This window comes from Meles meles, chromosome 7 (genome assembly GCF_922984935.1).
Source record: "Meles meles chromosome 7, mMelMel3.1 paternal haplotype, whole genome shotgun sequence".
Classification (NCBI taxonomy): Eukaryota; Metazoa; Chordata; class Mammalia; order Carnivora; family Mustelidae; genus Meles; species Meles meles.
In genome coordinates this window covers 10930818-10948211 of record NC_060072.1, presented here as the reverse complement: position 1 = coordinate 10948211, position 17394 = coordinate 10930818, and the positions used below count along the sequence as shown (strand labels likewise).

The 17394-nt window shown below is 55.3% G+C and overlaps 1 protein-coding gene across 1 annotated transcript; it reads right to left on the bottom strand.

Annotated features, from left to right (window-relative positions):
• Window positions 1–16911, bottom strand: PVALB (parvalbumin). The gene is made up of 4 exons (XM_046012610.1): window positions 16758–16911; window positions 14893–15025; window positions 13565–13674; window positions 1–219 (listed from the first exon to the last, which is right to left on the bottom strand). Exons 1-4 carry the CDS (start codon window positions 16816–16818, stop codon window positions 191–193), a joined length of 333 nt encoding a protein of 110 aa, XP_045868566.1. The 5' UTR covers window positions 16819–16911; the 3' UTR covers window positions 1–190.
• Window positions 16912–17394: the final 483 nt, after the last annotated feature.

The following is a 17394-nucleotide window of genomic DNA, read 5'->3' as shown; positions in this document are numbered from 1 at the left end:
TCCGATTGGTTCAGCCTTTATTGTTTCACCAGCATTTTTCAGAAGAATGATGTCATTTGAGGGCCACAGGGGATGGGAGGAGTAAAAAATAACATAAACACACTGAACAGAAATGCAGGAGGGCAGCAAGAGGGGCTGACATTGGGTGTTTGGGGCGGAGGGGTGGAAGACCAGGGGTAGTCACAGCCTCTTAGCTTTCGGCCACCAGAGTGGAGAATTCTGCAAAAGAAGAGGACAGAGAGGTGAGTCAGAGGAGGACAGCATGGGAGGACTCACCACGGCCTGACCGCTGCGCCCCACACGGTGCCTCCTGCTGGTTCTCCCACCTGCTGCAGACCTAGAGTAACGGAATGAGTGAGTGTGGGGAGGAATGAATGAATGAATGAACGAACGAACGAACAAATGGGAAACGATGAGCCTATTATCTCTTTTGTTTTGCTTTTTAGACATTTCGATTCCACAGTAGTGAATACACACGGTTATATTCACGTTAGGTGTGCAGTACAGTGATGCCAACTACTACTTCCGTATCCCACTCAGTGCCCATCCGGAGAAGTGTTCTCTTAGCGAGCCCGCCACCTCTCTTGCTCATGATGTCCTGCCACCCGCAAATTCCTAATAGTAACTACAGTGATAACAGCGGCAGGCGTCTGATGGTTTACCCCACATCAGGAGCTATTCTAAGCACTTGATATTCAAGATCTTGTCTGACTCTGATCTCGCCGTACGCACGTGGTCTTCATTCCCATTCTACAGATGAGGAAGCTGAGGCTCAGAGTCCAGCTGTCTTTATGGGGCCACACGGCTAGTGACGAGCAGAACCAGGGCTTAGACCCAGGTCTGTTGGAGCCTCTTGGGACCTGGAGCTCTTCCTTAGCTCCTTGTCTAATTTCTCCCCGGCTGCCTACCAGGATCACCAGCAGAATCCTAAGAAGACACAGATGGCCAGGTCCTTGCCCTAGGATTTGTGACTTAGGAGGCCCCGGGTCAGGGAGGAGTTCTTTTAGCTGTTCAGCGGGGATTCCGGTGAGCAGCTTGGTTCAAGGACCGCTGTGCGTTCTTCCTCCTCAGGGGGGCCGAACCAGACTCTGGAGGAGACCAGAGCAAGTGACATCTCCACGCAGGTCAGACAGGTGGGGGCGCGGGTGCTCCATTGAGCTAGGCCCTGTCTCACACAGCGGCTCACGGAGTCCTGCCCACCCCTCAGGAACCTGGGAGCTAGTCCCATTTTACAGAAGGGGACACTGAGGCCCAGAGAAGACAAGTGACTTTTCAGAGCCTCTGGGGTCCTAAGGGGCTCAGCTGGGACTCAAGCCCTGGGGTCAGGGTCTCTCTACAGGGCTTGCCCCTCCCGCCTCAGGAGCGTCTCCCTGCCCCACTTCATTGGATATGAACTGATGTCAGGGGTTGGTGACAGCACTCGGGGGAGATCCCGTGTCCCTCTACTCAATCCGACTCCACCTACATGAACAAAGGGATGGCCCCGACCAGGTAAGGGGAGACACAGGGGAGCCGAAGATGATCTCTGCCTTGAAGGAGCTTCTGGCCTAATCAGGGAAGAAACCGTCCTTGGCAGGACAAGCTCCATGCCGCTGGCCTTCTGTCTGAATCTCCAGTGTGCCCAGCCCATTCCCACCCCAGGATCTTTGCACCTGCTGTTCTCTCCGCCTGGTGTGTTCTCAGACTTCCCACGGCTACCTTCTTCTCACTCACCAGGCCCCAGCTCTGATGTCGCTCCCCTGGGGCCTTTTCTGACCTCTCTGGTGACAGTAGTGACCCTCCCCTACCGGGATCCTTTTTGCTATCATCAGTTTTTATTCTAGTCATATAGCACTTACCACTCTCGAAATCCTTCTGAGTGTGTTCTTGCTTATTCGTTATCTGCCTCTCCCACTGGGACATAAACGTGTCTCTCTGGAGAGAGCCCACTCCCCTTCTTTCCTGCTCCATCCCACCACCTGCCTCCAAGCCCGACACTGAGGGGCCGTGCGTGTTTGTGAATGGATGGAAGGTGCAGAGACTTCACTGTCACGGGGAGAAGAGGCACACCTCTACTTAAGGTGTCACCAAAACTTCAGAGGGAAGGTGGCTTCGAATAGAGTCCTGTGAGGGAGCAGGAGCCCACAGGAGAAAGCAGACAGTGGCAAGGGATCACAGGCCGTGGCTTTTCATGGCGCAGGCTCGGAAGGCAGGAAACAAGGGGACAGATTTAGGAAGAACCCAGTAGCCATGCTAGGCTGGTGTCCTGCGTGATAGGGCTGGCGCTCCAAACAGGCCTGGGGCCCTGAGTCTGGTTCCACCACTTATGGGCTGTGTGAGCTCAGACAAATCTCCTGGCCTCTCTGAGACTCACTGTCATCATCTGTAAAAGGGAGAAAAGTCAGCGCTGCTTCTTGAATTGGGAGATAGTCAGAAGCGAGGTGCTGGTGCACAGGAGGTCCTTGGATTCCCCCTCCCACCCCGCTGTGAGCTCCTCTGCCCCTGTTCCCTAGGTCCTCCTAATGGCGGGGTCCTTGTGTGACAGTCACAGGGGCTATCACAGAGTAACGGGGGCTTCTGAGACCTTTCTTTGGAGTAAAGGGGGCCCAGGGAGTGCCTGCCCTGTTGTTTTTCTCTCCAGGAGACCAGAGAGGACAAGGAGGAGTTTGCCACCCTCTACCACGATGCTCTCTGAGAAGCTGTGTCCCCAGCCTGCCGGAGAGTGTGGGCCCCCAGGTAAGTCTCCACTGCATCTAGAAAGCATTGAAAGTTAGGGGGCCAGGCCCTGCCTGGCGTGTCTGCTGGGAAATGTGCCTCTCTGGGTGTGGGTCTGGGTGTCTGTCAGGGCAGCGGAGGTGGGGGGCAGTACCAATTCCTTGGGAGAGACCCGTGAAAACGAATATGAAGTGGCCTCAGAAAGGCCACCAGAAGGACTGGGGCTCCTTAAGGGGAGCACTGCCCTCCCCAGATTTTGAATGAAGCACGTATGTGCCCCCACCCCCGATCCCATGCGACCTCATTGTAGTCCTTCTGTGCCGCGGTCACGTGCAGTGGTAGCCCTGGGGGACGCTGCGTGTGGGGTATACGGAAGCCACCATGCTGTCGTTGCGGCTCTTCTGTAAAGCGAACGTTGTTTCCAAATAAAAAAGCGAAAAAACTAACAGCAACCAAACCAAACACAGGCTCCCACCGTGGGATTAACAGGTGGGATCCCTCCCAGGCAGAGGGACACGTCCCCGGGCTCCTCCTTCTCCTGGGGTGTGAGCTGGGAAGTGGACGCCACCCTCTCCTGTCCCCAGGCTGTTCCCGAGGGCAGGAAAGACAAGTGACCTGGATGTGGGGACCTAAGTATCGACTAGAGGTGGCAGAGAGAGAAGGTCCTCTAGCTGGTCCGAAACACCCACGGGGCCACAGGCGGAGTGGTAACAGTGAGGGGCAGGGATGGAGCCCAAACACCGAATACTCCAAAAATCCCTCCCAGGGGCCAGGGACACAGTGTTTGGTTCCTCAGCCAGGAGCTCCTGTGACCCCACAGCCCCTTGGTGAGGCAGGCTGTTCTCTCATTAATACTGTCCATTTTTATAGAATTTAGGAATTCTTATGTATTGAATGCCAAATGGCAAGTGTTTTACACATTTTATGTGTGTGTGTGTGTGTATATGTGTGTGTGCGTGTGTGTATATATATATGTGTGTGTGTGTATGTATATATGTACATATATATACACACACACACACACACACATATATATAATCTCATTAAATTCTCATGACTCCTCCATGGGAGAGATGCTTTCGTCTTTATTTTACAGATGGAGAAACTGAGGCCCGAGAGCTAAGTAGCTTGCCCAAGATCACAGAGCAGACGGGAGTCAAGCTTCTGCTTTAAGGCTCCCTTCTTTACCCCCGAGCTTCCCCACCAACTTTGACCTAGGTGCAGAGTGACTCATGCGCCAGCTCAACTATCCCCATCCTCCATGACTCTGTCACTTTACCCCCGTTTTATTTACTTCATGGTACTTTGCACTCTCTGAAATGAGCTTATTTACGGACTGACTTCCTTTTGTTGATCTCCCCTTTACTAGAATGTAAACCCCAGGAGGGCAGGGAGCCCCAACTTGTCCACCACTGCCCTAGCAACAGAGTAGAACCTGGTGCTAATAAGCAAATGGATGGATGGACAGATGGATGGACGGACGGCTCCTGAGTCCTCCGTGGGTTTCAACAAATTCCGACTAGCCTCATAGAATTCTCACATCGGGCAGTAATTCCCAAGTCGCAGATGGAGAAACGGAAGGCTTGGAGACCTGAAGGGTCAGGGTCATGCAGAAAATAAGAGAGAGAGGAACAAGTTGGCCAGTGGTCCCAGGTGCACCCCCTGCGTGAGTGTGGAGAGGCCATTCCTGACTGGGCTGGGGTCCCAGGCTGTGTGCGGCAGGAACTCTCAACCTGCCACTGAATCTGGAAAACTGGCCAGGGCCGAGGTAGCCTGTCCTTGGGCAGAGTTCGCTCTGCGCCGGGATAAAGGAGAAATGAGTCTGTCTGCCAGCGCCAGCTCACGGAGAAATTGTCGAGAGGGAAAGTTGGTCCTTATGGTTTCCCGACCTGCACTGACCTCCCTAAGCCTCCCCCTAGAGATCACGGTCCTGGGGCCGCTCATCGGCAAAGAGCCATTTCACCACCTTCACGCTAGATGATGGCATTTGGTGCCATCAGTGTGAAGGGGACCAAGGAATGCCAACCAAGGGACGTTCCAGGGGCAGAAGGTCAGGCCTTTTGGAGCCTGACTGGGGGGTATCTTGGACCCGTGGGCTTTTCAAAAGCCTCTGAAGACAGACCCCTCTGCCCACCCTGGGGTCTACTCTGAAGCGGGCAGGACGTCACAAAGGCCACGTGCCCTGGCTTTTTGCAGAGAACACTGCATTCTAATTTTATCCTCCCAGAAGCTGGAGCAGGGCATTTTGTAGACAAATCGAGGGCAGCGGTCACCTCTTCTGGACCTTTCGTAGGTGCCTCAGGGCAGAGCTCTTAGCAATCAGCCAATTAACAAACAGCCCTCTTCTGGGGAGGGGGGAGTCTCCTCTAAAATGTTAGGTTTCTCCTTAAAGAAAAACAAATGAGCAGACATACAAAGTCCTGCAAAGTCTATGTCACCTGATTTGGCGGTAGGATGCTGGGATGCGGAACGGGGACGGGGTGCGGACCTTGGTTCTGCCTCCTGCTCACACCGTGCTCTCCTCTGTGCAAGGTCAGGTCTAGAAGACGTCTTGCCAGCTCTCCCACAGGGCTTGGAGCAAGGGCTCTGGGAGTCAGCTCCCAACTCCTGTTTTTGCTTCCATGACCTTGGACTAGAGCTACTTCACCACACCGTGCCTCAGTTTCCCCACCTGTAAAACGGAGCTCTCTGACTCATTCAAAGGAACCTGCACTAAGGCTCTTGCCCCAGGCCTGACACGTGTAGCCAGCACTCCGCATTTGGTAGCTGTTGTGATGCTTCTACTCGGGGTGCCTGGGTGGCTCAGTCCGTTAAGCATCTGCCTTCGGCTCGGGTCATGATCCCAGCCAGGGTCCTGGGATCGAGCCCCACATCAGGCTCCCTGCTCGGTGGAGAGTTTGCTTCTCCTTCTCCCTCTGCTGCTCCCCCTGCTTGTACTCTGGCTCTATCTCTCTGTCGAATAAATAAATAAAATCTTAAAAAAAAAAAAAAAAAAAGCTGTTCTACAGCTAAAGCTATGTGAAACCAAGCCTAGGAAATGCCTGTCTGCTGCCCAGCACAGAGGGAACGAAGGCCTGGCAACCAGCACTATGACATTTACTATCCATTTACTATCCCTCACGGGAGCTCTTACAGCCCCTGCCCCGCCCCCGCCCTACCACCATTTCCTGTCCCACCTGGCACCTGGAGCTGGGTCTGATTCTTGTTCCTTCGCTTCCTGGCTGGGGGACCTCCACTCACCACTTCACTCCCGTTTGTGAAGGGGCATGATAACGTCTGCTTGCCTGGCAGTTGGGAAGGCCAAACGAGCAAAGGCAGAAGGATGCCTGGTCCGAAAGTTTTAGTTCCCTCTCCCTTGGAGCTCTGCTCCAAGCGACACAGGCTGGAGCTTCAAAATGGCCACAGAAATCTCGGAGACAAGGACAGGGAGGACGTGAGCAGCCAGAGGGTGGGGGGCGGGGGTGCCTGAAGAGCAGGCAGCTGACCTGCCCCAAGTTTCTGGCACCATCTAACCCACTGAGTCAGGCCCCCAACTCCCGCTTGCCCATCTGTGGAAACTCAGCCTCTGACCCTCAGCTTCTGAATCTGTAAAATGGGGATAGGGCTCTGGGGAGGACCACATAAGGTAATCTGGTGAGAAGCGCCTGGTGCGGGGGGCCCAGCACACAGTGGGAGCGCATCTAAATCAAGGCTCCCTGTGGAGATGCGAGGGCCGGTGTTCCTTTGGCGGGACCCAGAGTCCTGACCTGGCTCTTGGAGGGGCCCTTGGGGTGGGGCGGAGAGGGTGGGGGGGCGGTGGGAGGGCTCAGTCCTCCCCACAGGAAGCTGAAATTAGCCTAATTAGGTCTGCCCCAGTCCCAGCACCGAGGGGACTGGACAAATTTAGAAGCTCTTGACAGGTGAGACCAGCACATGCTGACGGCCCCAAGTGAACCTGAGACAGACATTGAGTCAGTGCTTGGAACCGTCTTCCCTTCCCTCTGTCGTGATGACCAGGACAGAGGCACCAGCCCCCGGTTTAGCACCTCGCCTCTAAATAGCTCCTGGGCCGGGTTCCTTATAAATCGGTACTGCAAACAGGGATCACTTTCCCACCCTGGGGAACGGGAGGCAGGGTCATTTGGGGTCAAGCCAGACGGCCACGCAGAGCGGCGTAAACAGTCCTGGGGGCTCCCCCCGTGCTAGGCCCTGCCTTCGGTGTCATCCTGTTCCATCTGCGCTGGCTCTCTTGTCCCCATTTTACCAACAGGGAAACTGAGGCCGTGAGTCACTCAGCCAGGAAATTCTAACTCAGGACGGCTCACCTGGGGTGCGTCCCTCCCTCTCTCTCAGAGGTGGGGTTCTGACTCACGCCCTGACCCACGGAAGCAGGAGAGGGATCGATGGAGAGGGGATGTCTTCTCTCCTCCCTCCCCACGGCTCCTCCTCACAGGAAGGCAGGTCTCTAAGAGTGCTGCTTCCTCTCCCTCCGATCTGTCATATCTAGCTGCACACAGGCCGGGGTGAGGGAGCGTCCGTCCACTCGCGAATTCAAGCCAGCATCTCGCTAAGCCCGGAAACCATTTATAACCTGAATGTCTCCACGAAGCCGGCGGAGGGAGTGGCAGAGTCAGGGGACACAGGTTCTGTTCCGCCAAGGATTTCTGTGTGACCCTGGCACAGCTCCCACCGGGCCTCAGTTGTCACAGCTCTCAGTGGGGATCACAGACTCTGTCCCCCCAACCTCATGGGGTCGGTGTGAAGACGCAGGGAGACGGGACAAAATACTGTACACCTTAGGACTCTGCCACCAGGACCACGGCCGGCTCTGATAGGCTCCTCCTGCCTTCCCCAGAAACCACATCCCACAGGGGCTGAGGGCTGGAAGACCTCTCCTGCAGTCCCCGTCACTGTTCTCTATCTTAGACCCCGTTTCCTGTCCTTCGGTGTTTCGAGGCGGCTTCCGAGAGAAAACGCGCTTGTAAAATCGGAGGAAAGGAATCACTTCCAGAACACTCACTTCATGCAAGCAACAGCCCTGTGAGGTGGGCATTTTTGTTCCCACTTTGGGATGAGGAGGTGGTTGCCCAGAGAGAGAAAAGAGCTTGGCTTGTCTACACCACCGCATTCTGTGGGTTGGATTTTCGGCCTGACTTCAGGTGTTTTGGCCCAAAGGCTTACTCCCTCACTCCTTGCCTGCTGGAGACATTAAATGGGCTGCTTAAGGATAAAAGAGAACAGATTTTGCCAGAAGGAAGCAGAAAAGGTAAATGCCCTGAGGCATGTGAGTAGAGGAGATCGCCGTGGTCCAGCCATAATTATGATGAAATTTTTCAGCATCAGAAGCAAAAAGTAAACCACAGGCTCTTGGGCTGGAAGAGGCTGGGAGCCTTGGAAACAGGACCCATCACCGGAATCAGGTTTCAGGGAACCAGTAACAAGGATCCTCTGTGTGTGTGTGTGTGTGTGTGTGTGTGTGTGTATGTGTTTGTGAGAGAGAGAGAGAGCATGTGTGTGTGAAAGTGTAAGAGAGTGTGTGTATGAGAGAGTGTGAGTGTAGGAATGTGTGAGTGTGTGAATGAGAGTACGTGTGATTGTGTGAGTGTGTATGAGAGAGTGTGTGTCTGTGAGAGAGTGCATGAGGGAGTGTGTGTGAGAGTATGTGAGGAGTGTATAGGAGTGTGTATGAGAGTATGTGTGAGAGTGTGTGTGAGAATGTGTGTGTATGAGAGAGTATGTGTGTGAGAGTGTGTGTGAGAGAGTGCATGAGGGAGTGTGTGAGTATGTGAGAGTGTGTAGGGGAGAGTGTGTGAGTGTGTGTATGAGAGAGTATGTATATAAGTGTGTGAGAGTGCATGAGGGAGTGCGTGAGAGTGTGTGTGAGAGAGTATGTGTGTGAGTGTGTGAGCATCTCTGAGACAGTGCATGAGGGAGTGTGTGTGTGTGAATGAGAGATCGTGTGAGAGAGTGTATGAGTGTGTATATGAGAGAAAGTGTGAGAGAGTGCGTGTGTGTATGCAGCGTGTACAGATCTTGTCCATGTGTGTGTGTATGCGGGGTATGCAGATCTTGTCCGTGTGTGTGTGTGTGTCCGGGGTGTCCAGATCCCGTCCGCAGCACGGTGGGGAGCAGTGGGCCACCCGGAGTCAGAGTGTCGGGTTTGGAGAGCCGGGATGCTGATTGGCCGTGTGATGGGCTGATTGGCAAGTCGCCCCACTTCCGAGGCTCAGGTTGCGGGTCGGTGCGGTGCGGGTGTATCTCGTGGCGCTGGGAGCTGTCATGCAGCTGCACCAGCCCTATGAGCTAAGGCTGGGGCGCAGTGCCTGGCACACAGGACATGCCGCACGGGTGGCAGCCGCTGGTCCTGTCGGCCTGCACGTTCCACATGGGCAGGCACTGCGAGTGGAGAGCCCGGGCGGGGGACACATCTGTATGAGAGGCAGGGGACCGGGGGGTCCTGGCTGGACCTCTGAGCCTCCTTCCTGGCTCTGTGACTCAGTGGGCCTGCACACTAAACCCCTCAGTGCCTTGGTGTCCTCACTGTAGAAGGGGAAGAGTGATGGCACCCATCTTCTAGGATGATTATTCTAGGACCAGGGCATGGTCCCCGGGGCACCAGCCCCACCGAAGAATTTGTTGGAAGCGTGAACACTTGGGCTCCACTCCAGACGTGAGGAATCAGAAACTTGGGTTCGGGCACGGCCATGTGTGTTGTGAGAAGCCCTCCAGGGATTCCGATGTTGGCTCCAGTGTGAGACCCACCAAGGGGAAGGGCAAACACTTGAGAAGGAGTCCTTCCCTTAGCCGGTTATTTGTGCCTGGGTTTTGCAACTGTGGCCGGGTGTGGGGTACCTTCTACCTCTGTCCAGCTTCTTTCTCCTTTCCTGCCTTAAAACTCTCTGTTACCAGCTCTGCACCAGCCTCTCAAGGGTGGACTTTGAGAATCAATCGACCACATCTATAAAAGTCTGAGCTTCCTAGAAGTAGTTGCCCCAGAGACGGGAATGCAAAGGGTTATTATTAGAACTCTGTCTCTCTATTCCCTCCCTTCAATCTGGGGTTCTCAAGGACCTGGTAAGCATCACTCACCTTGAGAGGGCAAACAGTGGGAGACGAACGTGGTCCTGCTTCTAGAATTCCCCAGCACCTGCTGCATGCAAGCCCCCAGCCCACACGGGTCTCCAGCCTTTGCCCGTAGACCTCTCCCTACACACCTCTCCCTACACACCACTCTTCCTCATCACTGCAGCCCCAGAGCTGGCCATGTATTCATTCATTCACTCATTCGTTCATTCAGCAAACTTCCCTTGTGCCCCTTCTGTGTGTCAGGCCCTATTCTAGGTGGTGGGGTCAGAACGGAACAAGACAAAATTCCTGCTTTTGTGGACCTGGCATCGCAGCGGGGGAGAGAGAAGCAGGCAATAAGTCAGTACATAAAATCATCTTAGGGTAGGTGCTCGCTGAACTCCATGAATGAGCAGAGCACGCACAGGGCACGTGCTTTGATCCAGCACACGTGAGCTCAGATCCTGACCTTGCCTCTTCCAAGACATGAGGTTTAGGCAAAGCCCTAGCCTCTCCGAGCCTCGGTGTCCTCGTCTATAAAATGAAGATAGTAATAGTCTCCACTTCAGAGACAGCTAGGAAGATCGGGGGCGTAAAATGCTGAGCACAGTGCCTGACACACGGTAAGTGCTCCGTGAGTTTGACGTTACTGCTCTCATTATGCTAGGTGGCCCGGGCTCAGCTGGTCCTCTGCTTAGAGGTTTATTTGCTGAGGCATCCGTTGGAATCCCAGACCTGGCTGGGACCCCAGTGACTGGCTCCTGATTATAAAGATCAGGCACCTGAAGGTCAGATGGGGTTCCGTAACTTCCCTCGGGTCCCACCAGCAGTTGAAAGCATCCTCCTGCTGCTGGGCAGGGCTTGGAACCCTTTGCCTTTATAGGAAACAGGCAGGAAAGCATCGTGGCTGAAACAGAACTTCCCAGGGGACTGCAAAGTCCTCTGCCTCCCATCTCACTGCCTACCAGACATCGTCACCCCATCCTTCCCGGCACCCTCCAGAAAAAGTACCATGTTTGGGGTGGAGGTGAGAAAGGGAGGTACATGTATCTTCCATTCTCAAAAGTGTACCACGTGGGGCCCTGCTGACTCCGGGGATCCGCCCCCTGTTTCTTCTCCTGCCCCACCCTGTTTCATTCTGCCCTGACCCCCAGACCTCCCATCGGTCATCCTGAGCTGGAAAGCGCTGGCAGACACCCCTGGGTTTGCATCCAGTGTGCCTAGGGCGCGGACGCTGCTCCTTCTGCACCAGCCCCTCCATCCTCCGTCCTAGGTGACGCTCGGGCAGGGTTCGGCACGCGTTACCACACAGCTAACAAGTCTCTCTCTTCTTCCACCTCCAGCCAAACAACTTTCTTGCCCGTTTCTAGACATCCCTAAACCTCCCAGCCTTGTGCCCTTGCTGAAACCAACACCTTGCCCTGAGCTCTCCCAGGAACACCCCCGGCCCCCTCCTCCGGCCAGCGGCTTCCTGTCCCCAGCCTCCCATACGCCTCCACTCCGCCATCTCGCCCTCTCCAGAAGGCTCCTCCGCAACCTCCAGGTGTTGGCATTCCTTTGTGTACATATACATGGAACTGTAAGCACCTTGCAGCTAGGATAGAAATAGCATCGTGGCTGCTGCTGGCCGAGAACTTGCAATGTGCTGGGCGCTGGCTGCGCTTAACATGCTTCGGGTCACGGAACCTCACAGATGCCTGTGAGCGATGTGTCGTCATGCCCAGCTCATCGATGAGCAACTGGGGCTCAGGGCTGCTGGGCCTCTGCTCTGGGGCACCCAGCCAGGAAACAGGACCTCTGGGAATAGGGTTGAATTCATCTTTCCCTCCCTGACAGCCTCGCACTGGCTTGCTACTCGGGAAACGTCTGTTGGATCTGTTGGAAGAGTTGGGTTAGCTCTTTAAGACTGGAGATGGGCAGGGAGGGAGGCGGAGGGAAGCAGCCTAGGGTATGGCCTGGTTTTTCTTTATCATGTAGGTTGCTAGTGAGCAGCCATCCATGAAGGCCCCGCCTACCGCTTCCTGCCCAGCTCCAGCCTACTGGCTGCCCATAAAAAGGGGAAGCAGGTCTGGAGGTTTGGGTTGGGGTCCCGATGGGAACCCCATTCCCAGGTGGGGCTCTCAGGAAGGAGCCTGGGGAGATGTGCTACTCGCCACTCGCGGACCCGCCAAGACCAGCCAAGACCAGCCACCCATTTCTCTCCAGCACTTTCTGCACCCGCTCCTTTAAAATCACCTCCCTCCTTCGCAGCGCAGGAGAGACAGCTGGCGCTGGAATGCCAGGGGACTCGTTCAGCCTGACCTTGCCCAAGTTTCTCCATTTTGGTCTCGGGCATAAAACTTTAATCACGTACACCCACATTCAGAAGCCTTTCAGCTTTCCCAGAGCCATTTTGTGTCAATAGCCACTTAATTTTCATGATGAGCCCAACCAGGTCTTGGGATTTAAACCGTGAACCCCACTTGCTGGCACGGGAACTGGGTGTAGAGAGGGGCCGGGGCCAAGGTCATAGCTGGGGAAGCGCAGACAGGAAGCAGAGCCTGGAGGGCTGGTCTCTACACTCGGAACGGACGTTTATTAAGTGCCTGCTTTGGGGGAGATGTGGGCTCTATACTGAATATAAAAGGATGAAGACAACCTAGTCCCTGTTTTTAAAAATTTAGGTAACAAACACATATATAGCCCCGACTCCTGCCAGACACTATTCTAAACCCTTTACACATTAACACATCTAATGCTCACGACAATCCCATGGGATAAGGACTGTCGTTATCCTCAGTTCAGAGATGAGACAACTGAAGCCCAGAATAGTTACTGGAGTTGCCCAAAGTCACACCGCCAGAAAGTGGTAGGGATTTGAGCCCATGAGGCCAAGCGCCCCTACACAGTTTTCTCTTAGGTTGACGGGAAGGACGATTAGAAGATGAGACACAACTTGCTGGAAAGGGTTATTCTAAATCCCGGCTCACTCACTTCCATCCTAGCTCTTTGAACAGGCTAAGCATCCCCTGCCTCAGTTTCCCCATCTGCAAAATCGAGATCATTCTCCAGGCTGTTGGGATGCTAAGAAAGATAACGCTGCTGGGGTGTGTTCTGTGTGTTCTGTGAATATTCGTTCTGAACGGAGAAGGATGTGGGATGGTGGACCGCCAGCCCCTCCTTTGTTCTGAAAGCAAAGCCCCCAAAGCAAGGCAGGGTTCAATACTCCTTTTCCTGATTCCCAGGTGATTGCCAGTTGGCTGTTTTTCCTGGCTCTCCTACAATGCGGGAAGGGTATATTTGGGTGAAGCCCAAACAGGTTTTTGAAACCCAACGTTACAGGATACCAGGACAAGATGCTGAGGACGATAGAAGACAAGGAATTTCCATCCCTGGACTTTGAGAAACATGAGAACCCACAGGGTCCTTGGGGATCAGTTGGCCTCATCTCCTCAGGTTACGGTTGGGAGACTGAGGCCCAGAGAAGGACAGAGACGGCCCAAGGTCACACAGCCAGTTGGGCAGAGCCGGCACCAGAATCCAGGTAAAAGTGCAGGCGAAGTTCAGGGAAAATCCCCAAATTCTCCTTGATTCCTTGCGTAGTAGGGAGGGAAAACGTATCTATTTCTTTCGGGTTGTTCAAATTCAGAAAAAATAAAATGTACCAGGTGTTTTGCGTGTGTTCCTGGCTAGAGCTCTCAGCCTAATGCATTGCCTTTTCCTTCTAATCCTGAGGAGTGGGAGACCCCTCCTGTCTCTCTCCTGAGACAGAGATAGCTCCAAGCTCTTAGCATCCGAAAATCCCAAGATCCACGATGTGCTCTGGCCCCAGGTCATGGCTACTTACCATCGACCCCAATCTTGCCGTCCCCATCCTTGTCTCCAGCGGCCATCAGTGTCTTGGTTTCTTTCACAGACAGGTCTCTGGCATCTGGGGAGAAGCCCTTCAGGATGAATCTGGGGAGAAAAGCCGGGGAGGGAATCACGTGGAGGTCACCTTGCAGGAACAGTGTCCGGATGGTGGGCAGGCACCTGCGCAGCGGCAGCGGGCAACTGGGAGAGGCGGCCGGCAGTGGGCGTGCAGTGGCTGTGTTGTGCCGGGCGGCCTGGGCTGTGGTTGTGCTTTAACGGGGGGGCATGCAGGGAGGGACAGCCCGTCCTCGGCGAAAGGCCGACCTCACTCTGGGCAGGGCACCTGCATTTGCTTTTTTTTTCAACCAACCCCAAAAATGCAAAAGTGTCTTCTCTGTGCCGGGGCCATGCTGGAAATCGGGGCCACAGAGAAGGAAGTCACCCGAAAAAATGAGGAGGAGGTCGAGTGCTCAGAGCGAGACCACACAGGATGATGGATGCAATGATGGGGATAGAGAAGGGTGCTCAGAGGGTGCATCCATCCCACCTGGGATGAGGGGGAAAACCAGGGAGACTTCCTGGAGAGGGTGACGCCTAGAGGACTAGTAGAAGTCAGTCTGTGTGTATATGTGTGTGGGTAGGTAGAAGGAGAAGGTTCTAGACAAAGGGTATCCTTGCAAAATGATTTGGGGTGGGATTGGATGGGTAGGGAGGTTCCTACGGAAAGGTCTCTCTCCACACCCTCCCCCTTCTCTTTAGGACGAAATTCAAGGCCATCTTGGCCAGAGAGTGATGTAAGGCACAGCTGGGTGGGGAGACACGAGCCAGGTGCATTTTCCTAGTCATAATCTTCCCCTCCTCCGCTTTGTTCTCAGGACTTCTGAACCTCAGAGTCGGTTCTGCATCCCCCACTTGTCCAGACACTGCTTTAGCTGCGCTGGTACAGAAGTGGGGGTAGGGGGGTGCAGTCTGCAGGATGGTGGAGGGTGCCTTTGAGGCAAATGAAAAATCAATGAAATAAATACTCCAGCTAGCGCTCTCTGTCTTGCACATGGCGTTAGGCATCCAGAAAACCTGCCTCTTCCTGTGTGTTTAAATATTAAGTAGCCTCATCCCATTAGCAATATTAAGTGGCTATAATTTAATCTAGTAAGTTGCACTTTCTGCTGCCGATTTCATTCTTCCGGAAACAATAGTGGTGAAGCACAGATATTTTCTGCCAAATGTGCAGAGAGAAGGGGCAGATCTGATGGGCCCTCAGAAGCCAGAGTCCCAACCCCCACACCCTCTCAGGCTGGGCGGTCCCTGCAGGCCTCAGTTTACCCCAGCTCATCCTCCTCGATGAAGCCGCTCTTGTCTTTATCCAGGATGTGGAACACCTTCTTTACATCATCCGGGCTCTTCTTCTTCAGGCCGACCATTTGGAAGAACTTTTTGTGGTCGAAGGAGTCGACAGCTGTGGGGGCAGGGTGGAGAGGGTCCGGTTAAAATGAGGACAAAGGCAGATGGTAGGGAAGGGCAGGAGGGGCAGTAGGGAAAGGCAGGAGAACAGGGAGGGTAGCAGTATTTGTTGATTTGAGCTCCCTGGGCCATGCTGGGGGATGGAGGGATGCTCCTGTCTGGGAGGGCGGAAGGAGCCCAGACCAGCGCGGATGGATGGATAGTGCTTGGCCCAAGGTCACACAGCTAGAGGTACAAAAGGTAGACCACTCTGCTATGCCCTTCCCTGGGAGCAGGATCACCTTTGAAGACAGAGCAGCTTCCTGGCTTCCATGAAGGCTTTTGGGTGTTGGCTAAATGGGGATGGGCTGGGGATTTGGAGGTGGTGTGAACGTGGTGTGTGTATGTCTGCGGGGGCTGACCTTTTTTCTCGGCCACAGATTGTATTGCCAGAAAATCGACCAACACAGGGAAGACAAAGTTTCTCTCAAGGTCATACAGGGGGAGGAGGAGGGGGAGGACCCAGAAACCCTGGCTTTGCCACTGATATCAATTCTGGTGGGAGTTGGGGGTGTGTTGGAAGGCTCCCCAGGAACTCCCAGTTAAGTTTCTTTTCAGAGGGAGAAGTTTGGTCAAGGAGTCTTGGGTGGGTTATCCCAGCACCCCTGGAAGGGTAGCCTTCCAGAACTTCTTCATACCCTGAGGAGGGGGATGCCAAGCAAAAAGGAAATGGGACGCCCCCTCCCCAATTTTCTGTGTGCTAAGCTCCCTTTCAGGAACACCCGGAAAGGGTACAATTAGAGTCGTTTTGGTGTGGCAGGGAGGGAGGGATCCTGTTGAGAGTCATGTCCTCCCCTCAGCCTTGAGCTGAGGGAAGGACAGGTCCACCTCTGACACTAAGGAGGGGGACCAAGACCTGGAGATGACCTTAGTTCTAATCCCCCTTCTGTTCTAGGTGACCTTGGGCAAGTTTCTGGTCTCCTCCCAGCCTCAGTTTCCCCAGCTAGGGGAGCAGAGGGAAGAAGCAGGTAGGCAACTAAGTGCTCAAGTCCAGGGCAGCTCAGAGAGGTTAGACTGCCCACCCCACAACCTGGGCAACCTATGGAGGCTGGAAGTTGCAAGCGCTGAGGATGCCCCCCGCAGGGTTGGGCGGAAACAATGCCAGCTGCGGGGAAGGTCACCCCATTCGATCCCTGGAATGCTTGATCGCTTGCGGGTCCTTGGTGGTGGTGGGGGGGGCGAGTGGGGAGGGGTGCCCTGGGCCCCAGAGAGGGGCTTGGACTGCAAAGGAGCCAGCCACCGCCAGCCAAGTAGAGTCCCGTTCTCAACGGGGGGCCTCCGAAAAGGGCTGCTTGGAGAGAAGGCTTGCGCACCCGCGCCCCTCCAAGTGCCTTAAAGGGGAAGTATCAAGCGCCCACAAGGACCTGGAAGGTCCGCTTTGGACCCCGGTGTTTGCCCTTTGTCTGGACCCCGAATCCTCGCAGCACGGCCACCCTGTCTTTGGCACCGGCAAGTTTCCGTTGTCTGGCAGAGCACCACCCGGCCTCCCCACCGGCTCCCTGCGCCAAGTCCCGCTCGAGAGGAGTTGGGAAATGCCGAGGAACCCCCTGCTCCGTCCAGACAGCTCCCCGCAGGATGCTTGGGCAGAGGAGCGCTCCGGAGGACTGTCTAGCCGCGCGACCCGGGGGGGTGCAGGGCCAGGGTGGTGGATCAGGGGAGAGGGCTGGGGAGGGGAGCGCGCTGCTCACCGGTAAAGGCCCCCACTGCCTTCTTGATGTCCTCAGCGCTGAGCAAGTCTGTCATCGACATCCTGCAACTGTTTGAGCGCGCAGAGCAAGTGCGAAAAGATTAAAAAGTGCTTTTCTCATCATTTCTGCTCATATGACCAGCGCTGCAGTGCTGCGCGCCGGGCGCACGCCCGCCGGCCTGGCGCAGAGCCAGGGGGCGCGGGGCTGGGCGCGCAGCCAGAGCGGCTCAGTCTCGCAGAGCTGCCGGGGTCCGGCGGACGCGCCGACCCGATGCCGCTCCCGCCTCGCCCCGCCGGGGGTCCTCGGGATCCCTGGGGCCACGGCCGGTGCCGTGGGATTGATGGGGCGCCCGCGTCCCCAGCCGGGGCTGGAGGGCTCTCCTGCCGTCAAGGGCACGCAGGAGGCGCCCGCCTGGTGCGGCGCAGCTTCTCGGGTTCGTGCACCTCGGAGGATGTCCCGCCGCTGGGGGGAGGATACCCAACCGCCAGGGGCCAGGCCTACAGCCTGGTGGGCCCCTGGGTCCTACTCCCGTTCTGTCTTCCCTCCTACCTCAGCCTCCGCTCTCGTCTGTCCTGGATGCAAATTTATGCTGCAAAATCTGAGCGCTGAGGTCTGGAAACCTGAACCCCAAGGCCAC